Genomic DNA, 24,720 nt, shown 5'->3' on the forward strand with positions numbered 1-24,720 from the left:
GGCAATCAAAATACGACGTTTTTACCACAAAAACCCTATTTTAATCAATTTTCACCATTTTAATGCGATTTTCTCGCCGGAACCGTGGCTCTAACACCACAATATTGGTGTTCATCAGAAGATAACAGCTTCACCTGCAATGGATCTTGGTGGTCCAAGATTGAGAAAACACAATTACCAATACGGTTTTAAATTGAAATAGGAAAAAAGGCACCACGTGTGATATTTTCTACACGCTCTAAGCGATTCCTTTTTGGTTTCTCCTTGCTCCACAACAGACGGTGATGTGGACCGACTTCCTTTCTCTTTCGCCGTGGATTGCCAAGAGAAGGATGTAACAGATTGTTGTTGTGTGCAAGCAGGGACCGAAGAGAGTACTTTATATATGTTTGAGGCAAGGGATGCAACTCCTCATCACGCTGACCCTTCTCTCAAATGTCTCTTTATGTTTACACCCTTTTCACTTTATGAGTTTGCACTTAATGTCTTTTCATAAAAACAAATAACTAACCAAATTGATATGGGCCGTTGATCATGTGAAGGCCACATCCACCTTTAGGATTAATTCCTAACAGGGTCTGGTCAAGTTTAAAATGAGAAATCTCACGATTCATAAAGTGACCTTACCGAGATAGTTTCTAAAGTCGAGTTGGGTTGGGCTGGGCTTTTAATGTTTATGTTAGGGTGATGATATTTTCACCCCCCCCCCCCCCCCCCCCCCGCATTACGCATGCGCCCCCCTTATAACGTGATTTTGACTTCAAAAAGCGTTTAACTTGCCCACTTTTCACGTCAAATCACATTATAAAGAGAGCGCATGCGTAATGGAGGGGGAGCGAAAATATCATCTCCTTTATGTTAGGATAGTGACTAATTTGAAATACTGTAGAAAACAACAAATCTTAACACCAAAAATCTCTAAATTTAAGTAATCAAGTGCATAAATTTACGAAAGAAGTTACTTTGTCACATCACACCCATGACCACTTAGACCAAAGCAATTATACCAATATAATAGATTTTTTTATTGAAAGGTCACAGTTTTATTAATAATGCATGGTCTAAGGGACAAGATGTCCCCCTAAAGTAACATTATACTGGAAATTAATGTGTCATGTTATTCAATAAATAATTAAATAAGAAATTCAAAGCAGACCTATAACACTATAACAAACCTGGGCTTTGCCTATCAACTTTAGTTACGTCCTTACGGATTTAAATTAGTAGGGAAATACACTATATCCCTACATATTTAAAATTCGTAGGGAAATACACTATACCCCTACAGATTTAAAATTCTTAGGGAAATATACCACATCCATACGGGTGTTAATTTATCCACAAAGATATAGCTTTTACCTATGGGTTGCGTAGTACTCTGTAAAGAAATCCTGATACATACATATATATAGGTTGCATAGTATTCTGTAAAGAAATCCTGATATATATATATATATATATATATATATATATATATATATATATATATATATGATTACGGTATTCTTTTACCTATGGAAATCAGTATTTTTTCCGTACGAATGTGTTAAATTTTGCTGGATATGCTTACGGTAAGATTTTATATGGTGACGACCGTACATGCACATGCAGCCCAAAAATACAATGGGCCCACATTATTTGGGTGATCCAAACCATTCATTTGTTCGGCCCTGACATAGATAGGGGTGCTTAGAAAATCTTCTCCATAGGATGAACTTAACCCTCCAGTCTGTAGAGGTTTCTATGCTATGCCTCCATTTTAAACCGCCACAAATCGGAGCACTAGGATCGGAGAAGATTTTCTGGGCAGCCCTATCTATGTCATGGCCCAGCAACTGAATGGTTTGGATCACCCAAATAAAGTGCTCCCTCACATTTTTGGACTGCACGTCCATCCACGGCCGTGCACCATATAATTTCTCTGCTTACGGCATTCAAAGTCGTAGATTAAGTTCTTGTGCCCATAGGGTAGGGCTGGAAATGAGCCGAGTTGATCCGAACTTTGGTGTTTTTGGGCTCGGCACGCTTAGTTTGAGCATCGCCTCATGTTCGGCTCGCCAAAATTCAACGAACCTCGAGCTCGGCTCGTTTAGTAAACGAAACGAGCCCGAGCCGACCTTTTAATGAGCTGAGCTGAGCCAGGCTCGAGCTTGGTTGGGTTTTGGTTCAGTTCGTTTAGTAAACACATCAAATAAATACCATTAAGTAATATATATATATATATATATATATATATATATATATATATATATATATGAGGAATAAGATTGTACGCTCGACCGTATCTAAAGTTAGGTACGGTAGAGTGCCAAATCACATGGGTCCCACATTTTTGGTGAGCATCTAAACCATTCATTTGCAAGGCCCCATCATAGATAGGGTGCATACCAAAAATCAGCTCCGTAGGATCATCCTAACCCATCCATTTGTGGAGGCCAAAATGGACAAACAGTGTTTGTCCACAAATCTGCCCATTTTGGCCTCTAGTTTTGGAGGGGTTAGGATGATTCAATGGTGCTGATTTTTGGTATGCACCCTATCTATGATGGGGCCTTGCAAATGAATGGTTTAGATGCCCACCAAAAATGGGGGACCCATGTGATTTGGCACTCTACCGTACCTAACTTTAGGTACGGTCGAGCGTACAATCCTTTTCCTCTATATATATATATATATATATATATATATATATATATATATATATATATATATATATATGAGAAAACGGTTCCTACACATATGTGTAGAGAGTTCTCTACACACTAGCTTAAAATACAGTGGAGGCGCACATTGTTTGGGTGATCCAAGCCATCCATTTTAAAGGCCCTCACATAGATAGGGTGTCTACAAAAAATCAAATCCATAGGATCATCCCAACCCTACGATTTGTGGAGGTAAAATGGATGTCTTTAAACCTTCACAAATTAGTCCATTTTTGCCCTCCACAGTTCGAATGGTTAGGATGATCCTATGGATCTGATTTTTTGTGGACACCCTATCTATGTGAGGGCCTTAAAAATGAATGGTTTGGATCACCCAAATAATGTGGCCCCCACTGTATTTTAAGCTAGTGTGTAGATAACTTATCTACACATATGTGTAGGAACCGTTTTCTCTCTCTCTCTCTCTCTCTCTCTCTCTCTATATATATATATATATATATATATATATATATATATATATATATATATATATATGAGGAAAGTGAAGCTATATATATATATATATATATATATATATATATATGTATATATATATATATGTATATATATGTATATATATATATGGGGTGCGGTATCTGAGCTCGAGCTCAGATAGCTTATCTGAGCTAGCCACTATAAATACACCATCTACCATGTTGTTTGACTTATCCAATCCATTGATTCCATAGAACATGACATAGATAGGGTGTTCTTAAGAAACCATCACTATATAATCATCCTAACCGTTCGATCTGTACAGGCACAAAATGGACCCATTTTCCAGCTGTCCATTTTAAACCTCCACATATCAAAGCTTACCATGATCCTATGGAGATGATTTCTTAGGGACACCCTATCTATGTTAGGTCCTATAAAATCAATATCTAACATAACCCAAACAACATAGGCACCCATCCTATTTAGAGTCTCTAGAACAGATAAGCTATATGAACTTAAGCTCAGAAACCATTTACGACATATATGTTATGTGGTAAAGCTCAGAAGTCAATATCTAACACAACCCAAACAACATAGCTCGAGCTCAGATAAGCTATATGTGGTAAAAGGTTTCTAAACTCAAGCTCATATAGCTCATCTGAGCTAGAGACTCTAAATAGGGTGGGTGCCTATGTTGTTTGGGTTATGTTAGATATTGATTTTATAGGACCTAACATAGATAGGGTGTCCCTAAGAAATCATCTCCATAGGATCATGATAAGTGTTGATTTGTGAAGGTTTAAAATAGACGGCTAGAAAATGGGTCCATTTTGTGCTTGACAGATCGAACGGTTAGGATGATTGTATGGAGATGGTTTCTTAAGAACAACCTATCTATGTCAGGTTCTATGGAATCAATAGTTGGATGAGTCAAACAACATGGTAGATGGTGTATTTATAGTGGCTAGCTCAAATAGACTTTCTGAGCTTGAGCTCAGATACCGCGCCCCATATAGTAATATAAGGAACATAATCCGAGCTTTAAAGCTCGGCTTGGCTCGGCTTTATGAACCGAGCCTAAAAAGTTCACGAGCTTGTCCAAGCCGAACTATACAAAGCTCAAGTTCGGCTCATTTATTTGACGAGCCTAATTTTTGGGATCGGGTTCGGCTCATTTAGTAAACGAAGGAGCCCGAGCCCCGATGTTTTACTGAGCAGAACCCAAACATGTTCGTGAATACGAAGTTCTAAATGACGAAGGCTAAACCCATCTGTTCCTCATTACTCCCCCCTTCCTCTCTCTCTCTCTCTCTCTCTCTCTCTCTCTCTCTCAGACTCTGTTCACTTGCGTTCCCGGAAAAGCAAATCCCTGGAAAATAGCCTCTTTTTTCCTTTACAAGACCTTGACAAGAGAGAATTCTGGTGTTCACTTGCTTTCCAGGGAAAATAAAATTACGCACGTGGGATTTCTACACTACTCAAAAAATTCTGGTGTTCATGTTCTGTAGAGGGTTCTAAATCGAGGTTATTTTCTTTTCCTTTTTATTTTTCAGTAATAAGATGCCACGTGAGCTTTTGGATTGGGTTTTTGATTTTTGCTGGATGAAATTCGACATTCGGATATGTCCTTTCGACTTGGAGAATGGGGTTGGTATGTACTTGTTATGGTATATGATTTTGTAGGTCCCTTGCCCGTAGATATTTTGTTAGTTGTTTAGATCTTTGAAATTTAGACATGTATGAAGTTAGGATTGAACTGTAAGGAGATGGATTTTGAAAATTGTGCTTACTCCTAGGCCATGTCTGGCAGCCAGGAATTTTTTCCGTGATAAATTAGTGTCCTCAAGTGGTGAGAGAGGGCTAGGGTGGGTGGGAGAAGGAAAGAGATTTGAGAGGGCACGATTGAGATGAGGGTGATAAGTGGCTAAAAATAACGGAAGAGTCTATCGTATTTTGAGTAGAGTTTTTTGTTTCCTGATTTTTAGCCACTTGATACTAGTTTCCTGAATTTTAGCCACTCCACTCGCCCTATCCCTCTCTCACCAGACACTAGTTTGTCGTGTAAAAAAATCATGGTAGCCAAACGTGCTCCGAGTTGATGGAGGGTGGAGTGGCTATAAATCAGGAAACAAAAAACAGGAAACTGGTGATGAGAAGCGGCAAAAAATCAGGAAAGAAGTGGAACGATTGTGCATGCTCTGTATCTCATTGTTTGGTTATACTTTAGTGCATGCTCTGTATCTCATTGTTTGGTTTATTGTATTTGGACTTGTTAGACATAATAGTTTCTTACTACTATACTGTTAGGAGGGTATTTCCACATTTTTTATCTCTCAATAATTTCTTGTACAATGTTTCAATAGTAGAAGTCACATCGTCAAAGCGACCAATTCATAGACAACTAGAGCCTCCTTTCTCTTCTCCCACCCTTTTATGGGTATTGTCGATGGGGTTAGAAGTCACATCCTCAAAGCGACCAATTCACATTCCAGATAGAGTCAAATTCCTTGCAATGTGCAAGATCTTGTGCTGCAAACCTGGGTTCTTAAGGTGAAGAATCTGAAGATTCATCTATTTCTTCTTTAGGCTTCATACCCCTGTAATGCAAACAATTTTGTTAGCTTCAATAGTAGATTTGTCGACTATTTCTTGCTTTTTTACTTTTCCAGTTTACAAAAGAGGGCCTCGAAAAGTGGAGAAGCCTGTTGTTGTTTTTGTCTTCTGGTATGAGTTTCAGTTGGCCCTAAGTTGAAGAGAGGCTATAGCTGGAAAGATTAACTTCATATCTAACGTTTGGTGAACATAACTAAGTATACAGTCCATGGCGGCTTCAATATTATTACTGAACTGCCATTGACTATGTCCTCATAAACCACAATAGATGCAAATCTCTTTCTAATCAAACAAACTATAACCAAACCTTGGAAAAAAAATGTTCAGTAAAGAGCTTAGTTATAGATCTTTATATTAGAACAAGATCTGTAAAGAGTTCAGTAAACTTCGGGAAAGAAAGTTATAGATCTTTACATTAGAACCGGATCTGTAAAGAGTTCAGTAAACTAAGGGAAAGAAACTGTTCCTTTTGCAGTGCCTCCCAGCAAAAGAATGGTTGAATAGCGATTAGTTCACCAACACCAATACTCATATCTAGAAATTAGGTTCTGATGTTACAACATGCTTATGCAATATAGTATAATAGGTAGAACTATATGAACCATTCTATCCCAACAATCTTTTATTATGTTGCATAAAAGTTGTGTTCTATGAATTTTTTGGGCTTAGTATAGATCAATCTATAATTTATGTACGCTTGTGTGCATATATAAAGCTCATGCTTGTGCATATATAAATTATAGTTGTGTTCTATAATTTATCTCCATGCGAATGCATGGAGAAGGCATGTTGTAGGGAAGTCCATGTTTTGCATCGTGAAGGTATGATTGGCACTGGCACCCTGCATTGTCTCCGGGGTTATAGAGCGGCGATTTATTGGGTGACATGGAGATGCATGGTCTCTGAATGCTGTGTGGGCTGAAGCTTCTATGCTGGCCGAGGACTTGGTTGCCTACTGATGATCCACTTCCTCTATGTTACGTGGCAATTTATGGTCGAGGTTGCTCGGGTCATCCGCCACGTGTCTATACGCAGTTGGTGCCGGATTTCACCCCCCGCATGAAGATGTCGATTTTGTATGAGATAATGAAGCAATTTGAGGGCTTTCATCTAGTCTCTATTCGCCTTAGGGAGATTTTACTTATGCTGTGCAACCTGATCGTGATAATGAAGAGGCTTGGGATAACATTGCTTGCTTGTATGTTTAGAGAAAAACATAAGCCATTGTTTATTTTCTTCTGAACATGAACCTTGATAATGGACCAAAAAGTATTGGTTAATGGTTTTTCTTCTTAATATTTTTGCTCAAAATATGCATCTGAAAATTCATCTATTTCTTCTTTAGGCTTTATACCCTTGTAATGCAAACAATTTTGTTAGCTTCAATAGTAGATTTGTCGACTATTTCTTGCTTTTTTACTTTTCCAATATGTAAGAGAGGGCCTGGAAAAGTGGAGAAGCCTGTTGTGGTTTTTTCTTCTGGTATGAGTTTCAGTTGGCCCTAAGTTGAAGAGAGGCTACAGCCGGAAAGATTAACTTCATATCTAAAGTTTGGCGAACATAACTAAGTATCCAGTCCATGGCAGCTTCAATATTATTACTGAACTGCCATTGACTTTGTCCTCATAAACCAGAGTAGATGCAAATCTTCTTCTAATCTTATCAAACAAACTATAATCAAACCTTGGAAAAATAATGTTCAGTAAAGAGCTTAGTTATAGATCTTTACATTAGAACAATATCTGTAAAGAGTTCAGTAAAGTTCGGGAAAGAGCTTGTTCACTAAAGTTCTTTACATTAGAAAATAAATTCAGTACAGTTCATTAAGGAGCTTGTTCCTTTTGCAGTGCCACCCAACAAAAGAATGGTTAAATAGCGATTAGTTCACCAACACCATTACTCATACCTAGAAATTAGGTGATGAGGATTACAACATTCATATGAAATATAGTATAGTATGTAGAGCTATATGAATTATGAACCATTCTACCCCAACAATCTTTTATTATGTGGCATAAAAGTTGTGTTCTATGAATTTTTTGGGCTTAGTATAGATCAATCTATAATTTATGTACGCTTGTGTGCATATATAAAGCTCATGATTGTGCATATATCCATAAATTATAGTTGTGTTCTATAATTTATTTCCATGCGAATGCATCGAGAAGGCATGCTGTAGGCAAGTCCATGTGTTACATGGTGAATGTATGACTGGTGATGTATGGTCTTTGAATGCCATGTGGGCTGAAGCTTCTGTGCTGGCCAAGGACTTGGTTGCCTACCGAGGATCCACTTCCTCTATGCCACGTGGCAGTTTATGGTCGAGGTTGCTAGGGTCCTCAGCCACGTGTCTATACACGGTTGGTGTCCGATTTCCCCCCAGCAGGAAGAGGTCGATTTTGTATGAGAAAATGAAGCAATCTGAGGGCTTTCACGTAGTCTCTCTTCGCCTTAGGGAGATTTTACTTATGCTGTGCAACTTGATCGTGATAATGAAGAGGCTTGGGATAACATTGCTTCCTTGTATGTTTAGAGAAAAACATAAGCCTTAGTTTATTTTCTTCTAAACCTGAACCTTGATAATGGACCAAAAAGTATTGTTTAATGGTTTTTCTTCTTAATATTTTTGCTCAAAATTTGCATCTGAAAATTTAAGAAATGGATTAAAATGTTTTATGAAAATATGTCTGCTATATTAAAATGCTGTACAAAATACAACTTAGGTGCTTGTAAAGTTTTTGAGTCCGCAACATGGAAATAGTGGGAGTGGGATTGTGAAAAACAATCTGTTATTTAGGCCTAGCATTAGGTTTAGTGTGGTAATGGTAAGAAATTATATTCGAAAAGCGCATGGTGCAAACAAGCTCACTTGGCCTCTTAATTTGCAACAATGTGGCCCTACGATGTACTGAGGGCCTCTTTCTGGGTAATAGAGATTCATATTTTTCTCTAATGCCTTTTGGGAGGTTCATGCATGGTATGCATTTTTCTTTATTTTAATATAATTTGCTTTCAATTGCTAAATGCTACTTGCTTGTTAGAGTTTAGTTTGGTTGAAAAACAAGTTGGGGAATTTCAGAAATGGATAAATTCTGAGTGTATGTTGTGTAGTAGAAGTTAGGCAAAACTTGTGATAAATTAGGTATAGAATGGTTCAGAATCTGAGTGTATGTACTATGTTGGGTAATAGAAACAAATTGGCAAACCTTGTGATAAATTAGGTATCTTTCCATACTCGAATACAAATTATTTTACTATTTTAATCTATCATCTTGGATCGGTAGTAGCTTTAACCTATACATACACTGACACACACACACACACACACACACACACACACACACACACACACACACACACACACACACACACACACACACACACCCGCGCGCGCGCGCGCACACACATATATCAACTGTTTTGTTTGTCTCTTCTTTTTATGAGATATTGTGTTCTACCGGGATGCACCATGCACCACTTGAAACTAGGGATGCCATTTTGAAGGTATTAGTGTTTTAGTTCCTGATGTGATTGGGAATGGTTTGGCCCACTTTTCTTCAAAACCTAGCTTCCTTGGATTGCCCGATAAGTCTCATTTTTCTTCATTATGATTCTATTGGTTTGTATTGCTTATGCTTTGCAATCATTTACTTTGTTGCAAGAAAAATACAAAGGTGTTTCATGTTTACATGAAACTTCGGATCAATTCACAGTAAAAATACTATGGTGTTTCAGAAATTAAACTAACTCTTAATTGTGCCTTATGGAATAGCAATTGTGCATTGTTGTGGCTATATAGTAACTTAAAGAGACCGTGGTGAATCAGGCACCTCATATCGGAGATCAGGGATCTTGTGGAATATATTAAGCCCTCAATTGAACATCGCAGGAGATCAGCAGATGAATTGGCTGACAAGCTCGCTAAGGATGGTGTCATTAGAGAGTTCGTCCTCATTGACCTGATGCCAACAGAAGGGGTCAATGGGATGTAACTTTATTGTTTACTGTATGTTGTTTTGGGCTTTTGTAATCATGGGACTTGGGGACATCTTGTCCCCATTGTAATGGTTTTTGATATCAATGAAGTCATCTTCAAAAAACAAAAAAAAAAAACTCATACACAAACCATGACTTGAAAAAATTTAAATGGATGCTTGGACACAAAGTTACGGAATTCATCATAGTTGATGATAAAATCACATGATGATGACAGTGAAAATTGTGAAATATGGATGTCAAAATTCATTTGACACTCTTCTCTTCACACTACAATTCCCAACACGTTTAAGAATAAGGATCTCTTCTGTTCATTTTTATGTTGGATCAGCAAGTAGTAACACTATTAAGAATAAGGATCTCTTTAGCCATTGAATTGGGGATTTATTGTTCATTTTTATGTGCTTTGGCAGGTGGCAAGTAATGGGGGCTTTATCATAGCTTTGAGCACATGGTAATAGTCACTTGTGATATAGAAGAAGCGGATTATTTTGGAAGACTGTCAATGGAGATATTCCAGAGGAAAGACCACATCGGTTGCTACACTTGCTGAAGCCTAGGTGATTTCTTTTAGCTTCTCTTGGAGTTATGATATGGATGTTTTCACTATTAATTTTTTTTTTATGGATGTTTTCCAGTGTCCTCCCACGTAAATGACTGCTAGTTTCCTACCACGTAAATGACTGCTTCAATGTTTCCATTAGTTTAGTTATATCTACTTGTGTTGTGTAGTTGATGTACAGGAATGTTTGTCTAATTATGTTGTAGGCTCATAAAAAGGTTTTTGGAAATTTCTGGCACACGCCATGAGGATTCTAAGTTGTTAAACCAAAGTGCATCCAGCTTGCTATCTATGAGAGAATCTTTAGTATTGACTGAATTTTTAGAATTGCTGAACAAGTGCAGGTATATTTTTGCTAAACTGTGTTCAAGCTAGATCTTTGGTCTGTCCTATGCGCAAGGGAGTTTTTAGCCTTAAAATATAAAAAAGCTTTTTCTTGGATCTTAGCACATAACCCACGATTAAAAAAAATCTTAGCACACAACCTTCATAGGCTTATATAATTATCGACGATCAAATTGGTTGAATAATATTTAGAAAATTTCGTTTTTTCATGCAAGTCGTGAAACTTTATGGGTGCGTTTGGAATACTGGAATCTGGAATAGCATCAAATTCCAATCCTATTCCAATTCCCCTGGGAAATGGTACCCCAATTCTGATTCTAGTATGCATTGTAATTATTCCAATTCTAGAGTTTGGTATAGTCTTGGAATGGAATCAAATTACCAATAAAATTTCCATATTATCCCCATTCAAATTTTCAATTTCCAAGTGACCAAGTTTCAGCAGTAACATGAAATCAAAATTCCATTGAAACACGACCCACAGTCATGTTATCAGCAAGCTCACGAGACATTCACACAGCTGAAATAAGATGGGGAAGTTCTCACTAATTTAATATAGTTTTCCTATGACACGGTCACCTCTGTCTTTTCTCATACTTTTGAGTTTTTTTTTTTTTTTTCACAGAACAGCTTTTCCTGTAGTTCAGTACGTTACATTGAAAAGACGAGGAAGATGAGTGATCTTGGAAGCAGTAGCAGCGTTTCTAGTTCTTTGATTTAGCCTTCTACAAGAAAAGAAGTCAACAACAGCACAAAGCTATAATACATTCTAGAAAGGGAAAAAAGGTCTGCGATTGAATTTTTTCTTCTTCAAGCTCTTCTTAGGAGGAGTTTCTATTAAACAGCCATCATCATCCTCACAAATTCCTCATAATTAACTTGCCCATCGCCATCCAGGTCAGCCTCTCTAATCATCTGTTCCACCTCTTCATCAGTCAGTCTCTCCCCCAGATTGATCTTTACATGCCTAAGCTCGTTAGCATATTTAAATCCGTTTTGATCTTTGTCAAAGACTTTTAAAGCTTCTTTGAGCTCCTCCTCTGCATCAGCCTCCTTCATTTTTCTTGCCCTATGATCCAACAACCCCAAACTCAATAGTCCCATTTCCATCCACATCCACTTCACCAATCATTTCTTGGAGTTCTTCCGTTGTTGGATTCTGGCCTAAGGAGCCAATAACAATGGAGTTCTTTTTTTTTTGAAATAGAACAATGGAGTTCTTCTATTGCAATACACCCATCACTATCCTTATCAAATAGACAAAAGGCTCTTGAAACTCAGAAACCTGTTCTTCAGTCAAGACATCCCCCATAACAGCATCACTAAAACAGGAAAATGGTCTTTAAACCGGGAATAAATAGATCTTCAAACTGCACAGATAGAAAGATGGAAAATAGGGATGGAGGATCCTTGGAGAAAGCTTTCTTGTCATACTTCTGAGTAAAATACAGAGTTTTCTCTCCTCTCTAACAGCAACTTCAGCACCAATAAACATAGATAGAAATTAGCAACAAAGGCAAAATCTGCAATTTTACAGACACTGTCGCAGCATTTTTTGTGGCAGAAAATTAGTTTCTGCATCATGGACAAGCTACTTTATTCTTCAAATAAATAATTCCCCTGGAACCTAAAATGAAAATTTCCTCAAACCCCACCTGAAATTAATCTCTTCCTTCTATCAAAACAAAACGAAGCTTTGGTTCTCCATTGCCAACATCATTTGGACTTCAAAAATCTACATCTACAAATGGGACAAATTAAATCCCTTGACAAATGGGGCAACTTGATTAGATGTATTGTTTTTTATGGCAAGAAGACAGGAAAGAGACAGTATTGTCTTGGGAGAACCTGTCTATGAAATTCGGAAATCCAAAAGCTCTTTCCATGGGTGCAAGACCTTCATCATCACCTCATCTTCCTACTGCTGGAGATTTATAAGACGAGAAATGAGGTATAGTTTCACTGAATTATGAAACACATGTTACCTTGCATTGAGAGGAGCCCTTGTAGGGAGGTGATTCCTGGAAACAAAACACCATCTTCCCTGGTGGGAAGCCAACCGCAGCCTAAACTCCGTTCATTTTTCTGACTCCCGCTATTCATTCTCTCCATTAAAATGAACCTAACGTCGGAATCGGAGAAATTGGAATCAGACAATGATTTTGATTACTGATTCCGGCAATCCAAATGCGCCCTACGTGTGGCTATCTAGCATAAGTATTTGTTTTGAAAAGATTAGATGTTAGATATGCTTGTATAGCATGGGTATCAGATTCACTTATCTAACTATTGTGTTCTCTGTGTTGTTTATATTTAAATTTATTTCAGCCATAACTTGATACATTTGGACATTTTATGTTCTTACAATTTTTTTTTTAATGATAATGTGTTCTTACATATTCTTCTATATCATGTTTATATTATAAAATAGTTCTTAATATATTTGTGTGGATGTGCCAGAATCTAATGCAGCACTTATCAGAAATCACTACTGGATTAAGCCTTATATCTGTTGGTGAAATAAGTAGCATTATTTCACCAATGACTCAATTTGTTGGTTCTCATGGGGTTAAGCCACTTTTTTTTACTCTCATGCTTCGTGGTTCTTGTTAGGGGTAAAATCCACCTCTCCCATAGATTAATGACACGTGGCATGGATCCTAATTATGGAAACCAAGTCTCTTTTCTAGAAGAAAGATACGGGACGTATCTTGCCAACTTAGCAACATCCTCCAAGGGGAAAGAATCCCAAAAGGAAAGTCCTACACGAGCATGGAAACTCTCCCAAGATCGGTGAACCTTTAATAGAAACCAGTTCCCATGAGGAAGCTTGGTGATTATCTCCAAAGGAAATCGCTCAATAAGGAAAGATCCTGATGTGATCCTTACCGTTGGATCATCATTCCGTACCGTTGGATCATTTGGACCACTATTTTATAATTTTTTTGTGGTTATCAGACTTCTTTTCACTATTTGGATTTTCTAGATGTGAAGGGATTTTCACATCACTTAGGGCCCACCCCTTGCATGTACTTTAGCCTTTTATTTTTTTAGTTTCATTATGATTGACCCTTTTACCCTATGTGCATATTTTCCTGTGTTGTAGGAGGGGTAGATTAGTATTTTTGCATGACTTAAGTCACTTAAGTTATGATTTATTATTATTGGTTGATATTGTAACATGATATATAAGAGAGTAGTGGGGGAGAACAACCCTAATTTTGAAAGATTTGTGAAAAGACCAAGCAAAGGGGCTGTCAACCCTCTTCTCTTCCTCCACGCCTTAGGGCCTCTCCTCTTCCTCCTCTCCAACTCACGGCAAGGTGAGTTCTCCCCTCTTATCTCTCTTTCTGTCCTCTCCCTACCTAGCCATCTTTTCTTTTGTTCTCTCTCCCTCTCTCTACCTAGCCATCTTTTGTTCTCCCTCCCTCTCCCTACGCCATATTTTCTTGATCTCTTGCACCTTATTTTCTCCCTCTCCCTATCTAACCATCTTTTCTTGATCTCTCTCTTGCCTCTTATTTTCTCCCTATTCCTTTAATCTCCTTACCTTGCCATCTTTTCTCTATTTTGGCCTCCAACCCTCTATCTTCTTGTCTTATATCATCGTCTTCTCTGTCTTCTTCTATCCTCTAACCTTTTCACTTCTCTTCTTGCCCTTTCTTGGCCTATTACTTGGAGGTAGCTGCTGCCCTACTTGAAGAATACGCCGACGGGCTTCTCCACCACCCTCTTTTGGCCTCTTTCAAGCTTTTGGGTTGAGGTATTGCTGCGTTTGTCGGATAAGGTCGTTTTAGCATACCTAAAACCCTCGTTTTTGACTAGTTAGACCCTTATTTCATCGTAGGTATATGTCTTTATCCCTTAGTAGTTATCTAGGTTATTTTCCATCCTGAATAAGACCCTTGGACCCTAGTTTCAATGATTTACGTTTCTGGACAGCAAGCATAATAAATCTGATTTTTCAGTTTTGTGGACCCTTACATGCCTTATTAATGCTATGGAACTTTTATATTCGATTGGTATTTAATTTAGCATCTTTTCGCATTGATTTCTATCTCAACGGCTAACGTTACATGATTTTTCTAGGCTGAAATTTGTTGCTTCTGTTTACTTAATTATTTGGGCATAACATGGCTATGGAAACTTGAAATATTATTCCCCACGAGCTCCATATAGGTCTGGTTGTCGTCGTGAACCCATACGGGCTTGCACCAGATCCCCATTGGGGCAAGTCTCCAAAACCGTTGTGAATTCCTTCTCTCTAAAAAGACCCCCACGCTCAAAGATAGGCATCTCATGATCTATGGCAAGAGTTATCGTTCCCTAGTTCTCCTAAGACTTGATTCTATACTGTTGTGCCGATTTCTGACTTGAGCGTCGAAGTGGTCTCTCGGAGCCAGAACTCCTGACCCATATAGGTCAAGGGATTTAGAGTGTGGGATCCTTCTTCTAACAAGCTAACCATTAGTCGAGATGTTATTTTCGATGAATCTTCTATGTTAAAGTCACATAAGCAGATTAGTAAAAAATGAAAACAAGGCACAGGTGAGACCATTCAGGTGGAGGTTGATACTCCAAGAGAAGCGCAGAAAGAAAATATTCAAGTTGAATTTCCTGAAGCAAGATTACATGATCAACAGATGCACCAGTCAGATTCACAGATTAGAAAATCTCAAAGAACTCATAAGCCACCTGTACGATATGGCTATGAGGATATGTTCGATTTTGAGTTAGTAACAGAAAGTGGAGATCCGGTTACATTTCAAGAAGCAATTGCATGCCGAAACTCCAAGTGTTGGGAAGATGCAATGGATGAAGAAATGAAATCTCTTCAGAAGAACCAGACTTGGGATTTGGTGGAGTTACCAAAAGGCAAAAGGACGATTGGGTGCAAGTTGCTTTACAGGAAAAATGAGGGAAGCTTAGAAAATGGTGGAGAAAAGTACAAAGCACGTTTGGTGGCAAAGGGATATGCTCAGAAGGAAAGAGTGGACTACAATGAGATATTTTCACCAGTGGTGAAGCACACTTCGATCAGAGTATTACTTGCCATGACAGCACTATTTGATCTTGAGATTGAGCAACTTGATGTGAAAACTATGTTTTTGCATGGGAATCTAGAAGAGAAAATCTACATGCATCAACCAGAAGGTTTCAAGGTAAAAGGAAAAGAAGACTATGTTTGCAAGTTGAAGAAGTCATTGTATGGCTTGAAGCAATCTCCTAGGCAGTGGTACAAGAGGTTCGATACTTTTATGATTGGACAAGGTTTCTACAGAAGTGAATATGACTCATGTGTTTATTTCAAGAACCTTGCTAATGGCTCTATCATTATTTTGATTTTATATGTTAATGACATGCTTATAGCTGCTAAAAGTATGTTGGAAATCAATAAGTTAAAAGCCAGGTTGAGCAAGGAGTTTGAAATGAAGGACCTTGGCACTGCAAGGAAAATTTTGGGTATGGAGATACGTCGAGATAGGGAAAAAGGAAAGTTGTGGCTATCTCAAAAGAAGTATACTGAGAAGATGCTCTCAAGGTATGAGATGGATAAAGCAGAGCTGGTTGCTACCCCACTTGGTGCTCATTTTAGACTTTCTTCTGAGTTGTCACCTACTACAGATGAAGAAAGAAGGTACATGTCTCGAGTTCCATATGCGAATGCTATTGGCAGCATGATGTATGCTATGGTCTGTACTAGACCAAATATTGCACAGGTAGTGGGTGTTGTTAGTAGGTACATGGCAGACCCATGAAAAGAACACTGGCAAGTAGTCAAATGGATACTTTGGTATTTTAAGGGTTTGTCCCTTGGGATTTTGTTTGACAAGAGCGGTGTTGGAAAAGGAAATATCATGGGCTGTGTGGATTCCAATTATGCTGGAGATTTGGACAAGAGAAATTCCACTACAAATTATGCTTTTACGCTTGCTGGGGGACCTGTCAGTTGGAGGTCTACTTTAAAAACGACGCTTTGTCTACTACAAAGGTAGAGTATATGGCAACAACGAAAGCAGTGAAAGAAGCCATATGGCTGAGAGGACTCGTAAGTGAACTTGGGGTAGAGCAAGGAAACACTTGTGTGTATGGCGACAGCCAGAGTGCATTGGACTTGGCAAGGAATCAAGTTTTTCACGCAAGGACAAAACACATAGACGTCAGGTACCATTTCATTCGAGAGGTTATTGAAGGAGATGAAATTTCTTTGGAAAAGGTCGACACAGGAACAATGCCGCGGATATGTTGACTAATTCTGTGACGACGGAGAAGTTCAAGCATTGCTTGAACTTAATTAACATTCGATAAGTTGGGTCGAATTAGCACCCTTTGGGGTGTGGTGGAGAAGACTTTGTGATGAAAGATATTTACAGGTGGTGGATGGATAAAATTCAAGCCAAGGTGGATAATGTTGTGTTTGCCTTGAATTTTTCATAGGCAGACACGTTTCTTTTTTTGATGGGTTTCTTATTAAAGAAATCCTTATGTAATAGGACTCTTGCCTATTATGATAAATGTCTCCACAAAACAACATCTGATTGGGACTCTTGGGTGGTTTTTTGAAGCACATCCAAAACATAAAAAGAACAGAGGCGTTTTGGGGTACGGTCTCAAGAAAAGAACGAGTGGACTTTGGGCATTTGTTCGTGAACGAAAATCATCTTCAAGTGGGTATTGGTATACAGGAATTGAAGGGTTTGATTTTGGTTCTCTTGAGAAGACGAAGAAAAAGCACGGCATCTAGGGAGCGACGACGCTTGGATCCTAGACGGCGTAGAGATTAATTCTTGTATAATCCGGAGAAAGCTTGGGCTTTTGTAACCCGGTGAGTGCATCTTGTAACCCACTTTTTTCCACATAGTGAAATCTTTTGAAGTCTTCTCCCGTGGACGTACCCACACACATCGTGTGGTGAACCACGTTAAATCTTGGTGTTCTTGTGTGCTTTATTTGTGGTTTGGCTTGTGCTTTATTATTTCGTTCTTTGCAAATTTACTTCGGAAACTTTGTGTATTGTTAACACGTAAATCCGGAAACACACTTTCGTGTTCGGATCGTTAAAAGGCCAATGCGGAGGGCTGATTTGAGCCCTAATTCCGCAACAAGATTTTGCTCTCGCACTCTTCTTCACAGCATTAACTCCTTTGACTGTGCGTTGGATATCTACTATTCTTTCTTATGATTTTGACAGTGACTTTTACCAGGTAACAACCAAAATAAAGGAGGTGTTCTATAGACATAAGGGGTGGATAGCAATATTAATAATATTTGGTGTTTTTCTAAGATCGAGGGATTACCGGATTGGGAATCAGAATGACACCATTTTACGATTCCTATTCCAATTCTTCCTTAGCGGAATGAGAAAAAAAAATTAAAATCTAAATATTGATTCAATTTTTTTTTTTTAAATTATATTCCGGAAGAATCAGAATACAACCTTTTGAGCCAGGAAACAGATTTTGACATTGTCCCTCCTTGAATTCAGCCGGGTTTCAATTCCACTCTCATTCCGTCCTTTTTACCAACCAAATGTTGGACTCAGACAGAATCAGAAACAGATCCCGTTTCCAGCGACTGATTCAGACAATCTATGAGGGTGTGTTTGGATTACATGAACCATGAATCGGTATGGACATTAAATTCAAATCCTATTTCAATTCCTTCACTGAAGAGAATGTTGATACTGATTCTTGTGTTTGGGGAGGGGTGTAAATTGCCATTTATGGAGAGAGAGAGAGAGAGAGAGATGTAATGGGCTTATAAGGTAATGGGCACCCTCCCCTTAACTGCTAGCTTTTAAGGGTAAGTTCTACTCAAGGCGGCACTAAAGTCGGGGTGTGGTAACTCCTGGTATGCATCAGAGGATGGAAAAAGTCCATCGGGGAAGATCTCGGTAACCCTGGTGTGCCTCCGAGGACGTTGAAATTCCCTTGGAGAAGACCTCATAGTTCCCAACATTGCTGCTGCATGGAGGGGCGAGATTGTCCGCGTTGCTTCCTCGTGGAGGGGGAGATTGTTGGGTATTCCACGCAAAAGCAAAAAGATCCCACATCGGTGAGTTCTACCCAGGTCCCAACAGGTAGCCAATTGCAACCGAAAACAGACAAGCAAGTTGGACGCGACTTACATGGTATTCTTCAGCACATATGGTATTTTGGAGAATTTATATGATAGGTGGCCGTGAAAACACCTGAAGTCTAAAAAAAGTAGGTACGGCCCACTTTTTTTGATGATCCAAACCATTCATCTATTTGGGCACAACGTAAATAGGTTGTGCCCCGAAAATTATTTCCATAGGATGATCCTAACCCTCCGATATGTAGAAGATTCCATACATGATTTTTGGGGCACTACATATTCAGATCAGTTCATATCAGAGGGTTAGAATCATCCTATGGAAATGATTTTTGGGGCACAACCTATTTACAAATTGCCCAAACAGTTGAATAGTTTGGATCAAAAAAAAAAGTTGGCCGTACCTACTTGTTTAAACTTCACGTGTTTTCACGGCCACCCATCATATAAATTCTCGGTATTTTGAACCGACAGTACGTATCCCATGTGGTAAGTAGCACTGCACATGGTTCGGTCCGGTTCGGTTTAGGGAGTTTGTTTGAACCGAACCAATCACATCAGTTTGTAGAAAATCCAAACCGATCGGGGGTATAACCGAACCAAACCGAACCGATTTTGACTGGTTTGGTTTGGTTCGGTTCACGGTTTATCTGGTACAAATCCAAATCAAGTAGTTAAATATGTTTATCTATAAAAATTAAAAAAAAGGTTTATCTATCCAAATCAACCATCAACAGCGCAACGAGACCGGCAAACTCTCTCTTTTTCTCTCACGAAACAAAAAATGAAGAGACCCCTCCCACTCTAACCCTAATCGAGGGCCTTATAAAGGGATGATATATTCGCCCCCCCTTTTCTTCTCTTGGACAACACCTCTAAGTATTTAGGACTATTCTTTTTACACTTCTAAGGGTAGTCTAAGGGGAAGGGCTGAATGTATTCTTTACTTTTGAATACAAGGAATTGATATAGGCACACCTCCCTTGTTTAAATCACCCATCCTCTCTTTGCAAATGAAATAGAGAATGACACAAAATCAGTTCGCCTTTTCCTCTATTTCTCGATTCGATTTGGTTAATTTTCGGTTTAAAACTCTAAAACCGTGAACTGAACCGATGGGATCGGTTTGGTAAAATTCTAAACCGTGACCGAACCAATGCCTAGAAAAACCAAATCAAACCAAACCGAAAGGCCTGGATCGGTTCAACTTATCAGTTTCGCGGGTTTTTTGTGCAGCGCTAGTCGTAAGTGAATGCTTTACGCCCAATTTACCCTACTGCGCAACATATACTAAATAATGTACGAAGGACATTTTCATTGATTGGTGCCCTTGGCTCCAGACTAGAATGCTTGATTGAAATTTGTGGCCTCGTGGGGTTGCAGCGCAAAAAGGTTTCCGACTTTATGATACAGATTCAATGGATTAAGGACACAATTCTGCTCCAGTCTTACAAGACTGTCGTGCCAAAATCCTTTGGAGCTATCGAACTGTCAAGCGTCCACTGACAACCCTTCTTTTATGCCGCAAACTTTGAAAAATTCTATGATGCTCGAGAAGAGGCCCTTAACAAAAGCAATAAGAAAAGCAAGCAATGCTCTGTCAAAAATATTCCTCTTTGTAAGCTTATTTTTTATGCAGCGTGCCCACCGTACGGAGCAAATCAGAGGCCATGACACCTTTTTTACGTGTTTGCGTGGGCATGCATCATCCTTAACGTAAGAGATGTATGATGAAAAAGCTATAAACGGAGTGGGCCCATTGCATCACATGAAAGTAAAGGAAGCCCATGCAACGTAAATTAGAACCACAACCATTGTCATAATATTGTAACAATAAAGCATGGAAACATTAGGGAAGAATCAAATCGAATACACACTCCCAGAGTCCCAGGTATCAAAAAAGCATTCAAGCTAAAACCCAACAACTTCCAGGATCATAAGGGAAATGATATTTCCACCTCCCTTCCTCAACATGGCTAAGGATCACAAAGGAAAATAACTTAATTTTTTCACAAAAAAGCATACTAGTGGGTGCGAAAATGCACACAGCTTCGAGAAAAAGACAAATAAGAAGGGGTGCAAATATCATTTCCCAGTTTATGAACAAAACAGAGAAAAACCTTACCGTGTAGCAAGAGGAAGAGAGAGACGAGCCGAGTGCGAGCGAGCCAACGGGGGCTTAGCAGAACCAACCCTAGCCACCTGCATCAAACCCACGTTCGCCATCTTCGCCATTGCCGACACTCGACCGGACTCCACCGGGAAATTTGGCGGTGGGCCCATTCGATTTTGCTCGGTCCCACTATATTTCACTGGGCGTGGCCCAACACTAACTGCCTTCTCACTCTGACAGCTTAACAAACCGTTAGCCCTGCGTTTACTGTACCCGCCGGCCACAGCCACCGGTTCCTGCGGTATGAATCTGACTTCCTCGTAATCAGAAGCAGCTATCGAAAAATTGGCCACACTTCCTACACCCTCAGCAGTGGTCACACTCCAATCCACACTCACCTCACTAGGCTCGTAACACTCCGTCGGGGCAATCGACGGAGTGGTCATCTCATCGAGACTCCGCCGGAAATGAAAAATTCTGGCGGCTCCGTTTAACCGTCTCTCCTCAAAACTTGAAATCTCGTCCAGCGAATCCCGCCGACGGTACATAGGGTACAATGTCGTTTGAGTCGAGAAACTCTCGATCTCAAATAAGTCCGAGCTTGAATCACTTAACACATCGTCCTCGGCCGGTGTTGTGGTTCGGGCCATGGGGCTTGCTGGGAAAGTGAAGCTCTGACGACCGTTGTCGCCCGTAAAAGGCATCATTAGTCTCTTTTGAAATTCGGTCGACTTTCGAATGATTGTTTCGTCCGTTGGATGGAATACTTCTAATGACTCGCGAGGAGGTTCTTCCGGCGGGCTCGCCGGTTTCTTGCCATTTTTAAGCAATTTTCCGGCGGTGGCTGGATTTAGTATAGGAAAAGAAAAGCCACCAACATCGTTAAAAGACCGTCCGGGTGGAGCTATCCGGCGACCGATCTCCACCGGTAGACGGTTCTCCGGTGGGAAGCTGATTGCTTCTTCACCTTTTGCCCAATTTCCAGTTACTAATTTCAAATTTACCCTTTCCTCAATTCCCAAGTTCTCCTCTCTTTCCTCTGTTTTTTCATTGGGTGCTGTATCAACAATAGCTTCCTCTCCTTTCAAGTTTTGTTTCTGGGGAATCAAATTTCCGTTGAAATTGCAATTCAAAGGAGTCTGGTTCTTGGGTTCTGGGAATTTCTCCCTAACATCAACTGATTTCTTCCCAGAGCAGGGGCATTTTCTTCCGAAAAGCCATCTTCTTGAAGGCCCCTTTTTATGATCATGTAGAGGAAGATTTTTTATGGAGACTGCAATTGAACCAGGGGGATTTGATAAAAGGCCAGATTGGCTGTTCCAGCTGGCTTCAGAAGAAGCTGTTGGAGTTGCATTAAAAGACCCTGTTCTGTAATTCCTCCCATACCCATCTACAGATGAAACAGAGGAAAGTCTAGGAACTGTAGACAGATCACATCTTTCAACATTTCTATCATGATATATTGCTGAAGAAAAAGATTTCTGGTTTTCTTTGCGATCTGGGTTTTCGGTAAAATACCTTTCTGCATCGAAGATGCTTAGTTCGGTGTCCTTGGTTGAATTTTCTGCGACTGGTTTTGGGCCTTCTGGTTGGATATATGAGGAAAATGAAATGTCTCTGAGAATGGGTTTGGATGGAAATGAGGTATAGGAAGGAGAGACTTCTTTTGCTTCAGAGGAAGGTCTCTGAGAGAGCCCTCCATTGAAGGATGCTGTAACCGTAAACCTTTCCATCTCCCTCCCTCTATCTCTCTCTAGAAACAAATCAGAATAAGAACTCAACAGCAGTTTGAAAATACTCCAGAGTCGGGTACAATACTCATCAGTGGAGTAGCCTCTATTCGATAAATAGGATTGATGCTCCCTCGATGCGTACAATAAATATATGGGAAATGATATTTCCACCCTCCTTCTCACCATTTCTAACCCTATGAAAAGGGTTGCAGCTCGGGCCGGGCAGGTCGGGTTTTCCAAAATCCTACCCTGCGCGAGAAATTATTGAGTCGGGTCTGGTTTAATTTTCCTTGGAAAACCCTAGATTCATAAATCCAACACTACCCAATATAGTTTCTGTGGTTGGTTCAGGTCGGGCCGGGTTTTTATTATTTAGCGTAGGGTAATGACTAATTTCAAAGATTTTAGACAACCACAAATTTTCACACTAAAAATTCCTAAATTTATATCATCAAGTGCATTTAAGAAATTGAAGAAAGAAACAATTTTTTTCACATCACAAACATGATCAACTCAATGAAAACAATTATATTATTAGGGAATTGCTAGCGTCCATCACAAAAGACATTCCGCAGCTTGTTTGTCGCATGTCAAACCAACCACCTCGTGAATGGAGACAAAAGTTGTTGTCCCCATTCACGAGGTGGCTGGTCTGACTTGAGATAGACCGGCTGTGAAATGTCTTTTGCATTGGACCTTAGCAAATCCCATATTATTATATTAGAAAATAATTTTCCACTTTATTGAAGAGATATTTAAAAAAGTCATAGTACACCTATAAGAGTCAGGTAAGAGTCGGGTGTAGTTTCAAGTTTTAGATTTCGGGCTGTTTTCTTTAAACCCGACCTGAGCCAAGATTGGGTCGGGGTTTTCAACCTAAAATCCTACCCAACTCAAGACCCATGATTTCTATGTTATTCTAAACATTGACTTAATCGATCCCATCGGTCCTTTGACTTTGAAATCAAAGAAAGATTCGTAATTAACTAAGATGGGTTAGAGATACCTTTGTGCCATGGCCGATCCTCCATCATATGCAATCTGACAATCCTCGAACCCTTTTCGACTACAAGAGCGGCTCGAAAACGCCCTTAGCCTTCTCTTACCGCTCAACACTACTAGGTTAATGGGAAACCTCTCTCAAATTGATTTCTCTCCCTTAATGAACTCTCTCTCAAATTGATTTCTCTCTTAGAAATGCAAGTGTGACAACCCAAGAGGGGGGGGGGGGGGTGAATTGGTCAATTAATAATTTGGGCTTAATTAAATGGATTATTGAAATTAATTTACTAATTAAGCACTTATTAATCTAACCCTCGTTCGAATATTCAAGATGTTGAAATTTGGGGTTTAGATATTACTTTAAGCCTATTTGCCCTAACCCTTATTTTAATAAAACATAAATACAAGAAAGGAGAGAGATTACCAATCACCACAAAGTGCAAAAAGAAGGAGGAGAGAAAGCATCCACAAGACACAAGATTTATAGTGGTTCGGTCTATCACAAGACTTACTCCACTCTTCTAAGTTTACCCACTTGGGGCGCTCCACTAAAATAATGAGATTCTTCAAAGGGCGAATCTCAAAGACGTACACCCGACTACTCCAACTCCAAAGGGAACAAACCCTTTCTGCATGAGGCCTTGACGAGGGGACACACCCACTTACAATGTCTTCTCCTTTCTTAACGGGTCGAAGAGTAGATCCTTACAACGTCTTCACCTTTGTTACCGAAGCGAAGAGAAGACCCTCACAATGTCTTCACTTTTGTTACCGGGCCTAAGAGAAGACCCTCAAATACAAATGAAGAAAATAAAATAAAAACTCTCTTGCCTCTTAGATAGGCGGATTACAAACTTTGATAGCTCACCAACACTCAAAGGAAAGATAAAATGTAAAGCCTATGAAGTTCCTCTTGATAAAATGTGCAAATGCAAGATCAAAGAGGTTTAGCTTTCGATAGAAAAGTTTTAGCTCAAGAGAAAATGAGATTTTATCTTTCTAAAATATTCAAAAGCTTGTAGAGATAGGTTTTAATCATGTATATATAGTGTATTTGAAAATATGACCGTTTTGGGTAAAACTGTAAATAACTAGCTTGAAAAAGTCAAGCAGAAAACGCCCCAACGACTAGTTTACTCG

At 39.3% G+C, this 24,720-nt stretch overlaps 1 protein-coding gene and 1 pseudogene across 1 annotated transcript; both read right to left on the reverse strand.

Moving 5' to 3' along the window:
- Window positions 1–11,222: 11,222 nt before the first annotated feature.
- LOC143859673 (calmodulin-1 pseudogene) lies at window positions 11,223–12,726 on the reverse strand (annotated as a pseudogene).
- A 7,891-nt stretch (window positions 12,727–20,617) lies between these two features.
- LOC143859670 (protein PHYTOCHROME KINASE SUBSTRATE 4-like) lies at window positions 20,618–22,879 on the reverse strand. Its single transcript, XM_077370324.1, has one exon. The coding sequence runs from the start codon at window positions 22,762–22,764 to the stop codon at window positions 20,854–20,856; it is 1,911 nt and encodes a 636-aa protein (XP_077226439.1). The 5' UTR covers window positions 22,765–22,879; the 3' UTR covers window positions 20,618–20,853.
- Between the last annotated feature and the right edge of the window lie 1,841 nt (window positions 22,880–24,720).

This window comes from Tasmannia lanceolata, unplaced genomic scaffold, assembly GCF_043159265.1.
Source record: "Tasmannia lanceolata isolate RefF3 unplaced genomic scaffold, GAP_Taslan_0.1 ptg000035l, whole genome shotgun sequence".
NCBI lineage: Eukaryota > Viridiplantae > Streptophyta > Magnoliopsida > Canellales > Winteraceae > Tasmannia > Tasmannia lanceolata.

Coding starts and splice junctions, on each gene's coding strand:
- LOC143859670 (XM_077370324.1), bottom strand. CDS start 22,764: ATGGTGAGAAGGAGGGTGGAAATATCATTTCCCATATATTTATTGTAC.